The sequence below is a fragment of the Poecile atricapillus genome, chromosome 4 (assembly GCF_030490865.1).
Source record: "Poecile atricapillus isolate bPoeAtr1 chromosome 4, bPoeAtr1.hap1, whole genome shotgun sequence".
Lineage (NCBI taxonomy): Eukaryota > Metazoa > Chordata > Aves > Passeriformes > Paridae > Poecile > Poecile atricapillus.
The window spans coordinates 54,416,851-54,424,574 of record NC_081252.1 but is presented as its reverse complement, the minus strand read 5'-3'; the positions used below and the strand labels follow the sequence as shown (position 1 = coordinate 54,424,574).

General features: G+C 40.6%; 1 protein-coding gene across 1 annotated transcript in view; it reads left to right on the top strand.

The window, feature by feature from the left end:
* Positions 1 to 296: 296 nt before the first annotated feature.
* NWD2 (NACHT and WD repeat domain containing 2) overlaps positions 297 to 7,724 on the top strand; it is a 49,734-nt gene continuing 42,306 nt past the window's right edge. Inside the window, exon 1 of the mRNA XM_058837838.1 lies at positions 297 to 447. Coding sequence (XP_058693821.1) covers positions 297 to 447 — 151 coding nt within the window. The remainder of the gene's footprint in view (positions 448 to 7,724) is intronic.

Genomic DNA, 7,724 nt, shown 5'->3' with positions numbered 1-7,724 from the left:
CGCGGGGCCTCCGCCGCGCCCGGCACCGCTCCGCCGCAAACTTTTCTGCCCGCGCCCTCCTCGCCGCCGCAAGGGAGCGGCGCGGGGGGCGGTCGGAGCATCGTCTGCTCGCTCCCCCCGCGCTCCGGCTCCGGGCGGCGGCCACGGCCCCAGCCGCACCTCCGCCGGGGAGGCGGGCGGCGGCCCCGAGCAGCCCGAGGGTCCGTATGGCCGCTGCCCTTCAGCCGGCGGTGAGAGCTGCCGGCGCGGCCGCGGCGCTCCGGGGGCTGCTCTGAGCCGGAGGCTCGCCCTGCGGGATGTGGCCGGCCGGGGCGGGCGGCAGGCTGCCCTGCCCTCGGGACGCGGCGCTGCGGCGGGCGGCGTTCTCCGGCAACCTCTCTGCGCTGCCGTCCCACCTGGTGCCGAGCGGCAGGAGCGTCCGCGTCTTCATCAGCGCCAACCCCGAAGGTAACCGCGGCTGCCGCGCCCGCCCCGCAGCTCCCCCTGCCGCCCGCAGCGCCGCTCCCCGGGCCCGCTCCGCCGCTCCCGGGCAGCCCCGCTCAGCGGCCGCGGTGGAGCCGAGAGCGGCTCCTGCCCCCGGCCGCAGCGGACGGCCAGGGCCCCTCCGCTCAGGGCGCGCTGCGGGGCGAGGCGGCCGCGGGCTTGTGGGGCGGGCTTTGGCGGGTGTGGGTGTATGAGCTCGGGGGCGCCGGTGTACTCCGCTCCCTAAGTTTTATGTCCGTAAATGACACGCCTGAAAGGCACCGGAGCGCGGGGCATCCTCTCATTTTTGCGCCGTCGGAGCTGCAGGACACACGGGGGTCTGGAAGCACGGAAACGGGCTGCCTTCTAGCGAAGGGGAGGCTTTTCGGGGGGAGTGGGAATGTTTCGAAGAGCTCTCCTGGATGGGGTCTGGTTAATAAGAGTTTCCTATAGATTTCATGGCATAATGGAAGCGAGTCTTAGCCGACTGAGGTTACTGCTAAGGTGATCCTTTGATCCTGGCTATACTCTGCTTCCAAGGAAGCATGCCTTGAAACCTGCAGTTTTAGCTTAATAAAGTCGGGGTCGTATACCCAGTATCTGAATTAATTAGGCATCCTGCTGTTTAAAGCCTATTTTTAAAATTACCCTTTGATTCAAGAAATTTGCATACATTCAGGAGGTGTCATTCCCACTTGTAAGATAGGAGTTGCTGAAGCATATTCCCACTTGAAGCACGGAAATAATAAATTAAGCGTTCACACTTATGACGTTACTTGTCTGTAAAAAATGAGCCCACTGTATTCACAATTAACTTTCTCACCACCACCCACCACCTTTCCCCCAACACTTCTAATTCAACAATACTGTCACCTTTCATGCAAACATCAGAGATCTGAAAATCATGCCTGAAACAACAAAATAGTTTGAACTTTGAAGTGAAAATTGTCTTGGCACAAATTCTTACGGGAGTATGAGCAATAGTGCTCACAAGCAAAGAAAAAAACTGGGCATAGTGCTGCTTTGAAAAATTCCCACACCTCCAGCACTTCTTACTTGCTTTCAACACAAGGAAACTCTCAGCTTTCATATTCAACATCCCTGTTTGTTTAAAAAAAATACATTCTTTAAGGAGGCCATGAGGATGTTTGCAGTTTATTGCTGCAGTCTAAGCAGAGATATAAAAAGGGTGATAATTGAAAAAAAATCTATTTGGCTCTGAAAGAAAATTACTGTGGATTTTAAGGAGATACGTTACTCATTAGAAATGGATTTCTGCCAGCATTGCCTTAACTGGGAAGCTGCTGATGCCTCTGAATTTGATGTGAATGGCATTTAGGGTAGCTTGGTATGTTAGCTAGATATTTGCTAAAATAGAAAACCCACTAAACTCATTCCAAAAGTTGAGATTTAAAGCCATATATATCCATTTCCAGGATTTTACCCTGGAATTGTAATTTGAAAATATCAGCTTTTAAAAAATCCCAGCACTGAAAGAAAACAACTCAAACATTTTAGGATTGTTTACTATTATCTTTCTTGTAGTCTCACATGGTCACAATGATTAACACTCCTCATGACAAATATTTTATCTGTGGCATCACACCTGCTTTTAAAAATCGTAGTAGGAGGCCAGAATTTCAGAGTGGTTTTGTTTACGAACATTTAAGAACTTTCAATGACAAGAAACAACCATTACTATTTATTGGTGACAGCACTGTTGTTGAGTCATTACTGACTGAATGTGACTTTTGAAAAAGGAAACGTGGATAAAAAAGAAATTAGCCTATAACAGGGTTCAGACAGCATCTAGTAAAGTACTTTGAAATAGAACTGTTGTTGGTAAAACACTTGAAAAAGTTTACAGTGCAAAAATCCTGGATGAAAAGGTTGAAGTATTCCTACCCAGTAAACCTTTTAACAGTAAACCTTTTAATTCAAGCCCCTAACTTCAATTTATATTTGGATGACTAAGGCCTCTCTTGTTAATTTTCAGCATATCACTACAGTTTATACCCGTTCTTCTTGATGCAGAGCATTCCAGAAAAGGGCAGTGAGCCCCCAGACTCAAGATAGACTCAAACTATGGTGTCAGAGAAGCATAGGGATTAATCCTGTTAGCAGTCACAAGAAAAATTTATCTACCACTGAAAGTGTACAAACCCAAAAGAAGTTTTCTTGGATTATATTTAGTAAGTGTGTAGGGGAGAACTCTGGTAATCAGTGTTTGGTCTGTTCTTTATAAACATGCTTTAGTATGACTGAAATACATTATGTTTTTATTATGCAACTAGGAAGTTGTTATTTGAAAAATTTCTCAGCTAGAAGTCCCTGAAAAGAACAAGTGGAGACAGTGAGCTTGGGTAGTAGGAGCAAGATTGCTTCATTTTCTAGTCTTATTTTCTAGAGGAAATTTTGTAGATAAATGAAACTGTATGTTCCCCTAGTAGTTATCAGTATTGTCTTGCTCAAGTTTTTGATATCAATTAATCCGTTTTCATATCACTGAAAATGACTGGGTCTTTAGAATCATGGAATTTGTTCTATTATTTGAATACAAATAAATCTGTTTTCACATTTCAGTAGATACAAGCAATCAGCAATATTTTGAATATGCATTTAAATAGACATTTTGGCTAGGAGAGGTAGAAGATTTTTATTGGTTTTGGTTTTGTCAAGATATTTTCATTACTTGAAAGTGATAAGAAAAGTAAATCATATTTGCCTGATTGTAATAAGTGCTTTGCTGTTCCATGAGAGACCTATGAACTGTTACCAGCAAGTCAGTTAATGACAGTTTCTCTGCTACTCAGTAGTGCCTCTGTAGATGTTTGCCACTAACATACAGCTCATGTGACAAACAACAGGTATAAACTCCCATATGGTTCCATTACATGGAACTGTGATATCAGCCCTATATAGGTTCAGGACATAGGTTCCAACGATTCTTGTCACTACTTCAAAAAGAAAATTATTTGAGCTGTAAAGTTGGCTGTTTCAAGAAGTTATGTGGGACTGTAAGGAAATACTATAATCTCTCGTTGAAACTGGTGCCAAAAATGGAGTTAGGATTTTGTCTTGAAAATGAAATCCAGTGAATTGGAACAAGCAATCAGACCTCTGAGCATTTTAAATCCTATTGGCTCTTCTGCAAGTGGAGAAATCAGCCCTTTGCTAGTTTGACTTAAAGGCTTGTTATTGCTTCAATTAGTTAAGACACAGATAATTTTTTTACTCTGAGCTCTTGGAGTTTTAGTTGTAAAGATGCCTTAGTAATCAGTAGAAACAAATGAAGGCACTGACAAGGGATGTATATAAAGCCAAATCCTACACACAGGTGGTTCTAGTGCAGACAGGATGATAATACCTTTATATAGAGCCTGAGTGTGTCCTGACACAGGTGGTGTTAGCAAGCCTTACCTCGAAGTATAAACAGTTTGCACCTAGCACTTCATACGGTAAGGCGGATCCTTTTCCCAGCCACCCTTTCAGCTATGCACTGCACCCTCCTCTAGGCAGCACCCTTGCAGACTTCCTAAGTTCCAGCACTGGACTGTTGTTACTGGATTTTGTCAGTTAATAGTTTTTAGCCATTTTTAACCTATTAATACCCTCTATTGTACAAACAAACAACTTTGATGAGATAATGAACAAGTTTTGTTTTAACAGCCCTGTTTAATTCCTCATGGTTTCTGTGCCTCTAGTACCCATTTTTTAAAACCATTAAACTAACTACTAGTTGACATGATTAACAATCTTAAGTATGAAGTCCTACGTATACATGCAGAAATATAAAATCAAGATCTTATTCTATTAGAAGATACTACTGATATTATCAACATTTTAATGATTCCATTGTACAAGCACAGTATGAAATCAACCTGTACAGCTGGAACTTCACCAGCTTCCCCATGAATTGCCAGAGTGAGGTTTTCTTGTCTTACGGTATTGAATGACTTTGGCTTTTCTTGATTTATTATTCAGTTTTTCCCCTTAGTTTGTTTCCATTGACGTGCATCATCCAGAACATTGTATTAATTTGAAAAACACTCAATTCTAGTGAAGTATAAGTGTTCAGTGCCAAATTTACTTGTATTCTTGTGATACATAAAGCAAAATTGCCATCAGCAATTAGTTTTACTGACTAGAAAAGAATTAAATGATTGCAGAAACAGGTCTTACCAATGCTTTCATTTGGACCTGTTGTTGTAGGCTGTTTTGCAGGAATTACACGTGCTTCTATCTATGTTGATGTACATGTGAGAAAAAAAAAGACCTGTGAATATGTAGTTTTGAACATGATGAAGAATTATGATTGCTTTAATTACAAAGTTATTGCCATATGTGATAAGAGAAAGGCATAATCTCTCATTCTTAGCATGTTCACGGTCTGTTATAATATTTTTACATGAAATATTGTTTTCCTTAAGGAAAATATAATTGAGGAAATGTTAAAGTGCAAAGATATTCAAAAGCCAGAACAATGTTTAGTTAATGACAGTTCATTCTGACCAGTCCCAAAATACCATATGGTGTCCCTACTTGGATATGTTACATGAAGATCTTTTTATAAAGACAATTTTATATAATCTGAGTGGAATTTATTCCTTAGCTAAAGAAAACCACAGATGTTCAAGCGTATGAAATTGCAAAGGAGGTGTTGCGGAGATGTGGAGACAAATAACTCCAGGACTTTTTTTGTGCTAAGTGTTAGTTCTGGTTACCTAATTTTGTACCTATTTATGGTTTTGTGTGACGCACATCACTGTAGTGTTTAAGAGTCAAAAACCAAGCTACCACTTGGGGGAAAAGAAAAAAAAAAGGGGGGTGTTCTGTAGTTTTAGAGATAAAGTATCTCAGAGTCTGTGTGAGAAAAATTATTCAAATACCTAGGTTTGGTGTGAACCTTGACTTGAAACATGTCTTATTTCAGGAGGTCCAGAGGTTAGAGATACCAACAGTTTATTAAGTTGGTAAGAAACCTGCCATTTTCAGTACTTCTGCTTCTATGTATAATTTTCTTTTTTCTCTTGTGCTATGAAACAACTCCATTGTTGATGTGATTGAGCAAAAAGCAAGATCTGACTTTCCTTGAGACTGTATAACCAAATCTTATATGGGCTTTAACTTTTTTTTGCAAGGCAGAACCAACGAGTACAAGATGTTTTTTGCTAAGTAGATTCTCAAGCCTTTGTTCCTGTTATTTTGTCACACAGATAAACTCAAAAAACTGTAATAGTCTGATAATCTGTATAAAAAGAACTGCTCTTTGTGTCCTCCTGTTCTTCATGAGGGCTATCTGCTTATGTAGCTTGTGGGCTAAGGATTTGCTCTAAATGTACCAAATATGCAAATGACAACACTGAGAACTTTTGTTGAATTTTCCCCAAAATTTTCATTCATGTACTCAAAAGGTAGCACGTGCATCTGGCAACCATACTACAAAAGGTGTTAGGTGGGGGTATTTTAGGAAAAGAGCAAGCTATGTAATTTGTTGAGTTTGTGGCTTCTTCTTGATGTTTACAAATAAGCAAAATTACCTGAAACTCAGTCATCTTCTTGGTAGCAACACCTGAAGTTATCAGCTTCAAACAGATTAGGTATTTACACTATCTACTTAAAATTTTTACTACATGTCCATTATTTTTAGTATTAAAGATATTAAAATTGTAATTTTCTGTATCTGTAGTTGTCTGTACATACATATGCACACATACACATAAATTATATAAAATACTCTAAACTGTGTAGGATGATAAATGGATGTGTGACACTCAAGTCACACTGTCATAGACTATATTCAAACCTGCTGGTAGTGCTCAGCTCTCTTGTGAGAACTGAGTATGTTCGAAGGGTGTCACTCAAGGTTGTATTTCTAGCAGTACTGAAGAGCTGCCTAGATTTTGTTGAATGCTGTTGTAAAAGTAAAAGCTTTACAGAGGAGTATGACTGCTTTTCATAGTGTTGAAGAAATAATGTTAAAACAAAGCAGAACCAACAATTTCTTTTATTTTCTTTCTAACTTGGCAAATATTTCTTTATTTCTTCAGATGTATTTGCATGCTAGACCGTGCCTCGTTCCTAGGGGCAGTGGCTTTCTTTCAGTGATGAAGGGGAGCTTCTGGACCCTTGACACAGTTTCTAAGTAGTGAGGGACAATGAAACAAGTGTGCAAATTCTGTGTGATATTACTTTCTCAAAAAATGTATTAGATGATGAGCAGCAGTGAAGAGCAGTTGCAGTGAACAGCAACTGAATATGGCACTTGAATTGGGTCCTTATTGTGAATTGCTCCCTTGGCAAGGTTTGATACCTTCAAATGAGAGACAGCAGCAAGCAGGCAGCATCCCAGTCATCAAGAGAGGGGAGCTTCTTTTCTGCCTGGGCAAGGGCATTGGGATGACCTCTCGCCTGAGCAGCAGTCTGCTGGGAAGCAAGCTGAAGAGGATTTCCAAGGCTGTGTTTCAAGGAGGCCACGTGTATTCTGTGGTGGGATTTGTGTAATCACATAAGAGCAGTGTAGCACAAAAGGTACAACTGCGTAACTTGGCATCCCATCTCTAAGCTTATGCAGCAAAATAATTCCTCTTAAGAAACTTGCATACATGACTGTGTGGGCATGTGTCCACAGATCTGTGAACAAGCAAGAGAAAATCCTACATTAGACTTTAAGTTTTGTTTGGAGAATTTAAAATATATGTCACATAAAGAAAACTTCAAGGAGTTACTAAACTTCTAAGTCAAGATATGAGGGCAATGCCCAAGTGGTAATTTTTTTCATCTAAAACAAATGAAATTTCTTTGAATTTAGCAGCTGACAGAGTATTTTGTGATTCAAGATCCTTTCAGGCTGCAGTAATAATACATTAGTAGTATCTACCTACAGTAATTTTAGGTTTTAATATATTGAAGGTGGTAGATATAAATATAATATCATAAATAGTCATGTGCATGGATTACAAAGAAATCTGGCAGATTTTAATATAGGCAGTACTATTCAAGAAAACTGCTTTATCCCTTTATTGGAATTTTAATTAAAGAAGGATAATAATAGATAGAATTAGAGAGCACAATTTAATCGTGGTTGTGTCAGTGCTCTTCTAAAATAAGGCCTGACACTGCTCTTATTAATATAGGGTTTGTATCAGAGAGAAGTTTTTACTTACAAAATCTGTAGTCAAAAGGGGAGTAGGGCTAAGTCACAGGTAGCTGAAAGCAACAGTGCAGCAGAGTAAATAGTAAGAAGACCCAAATCAGTGCAG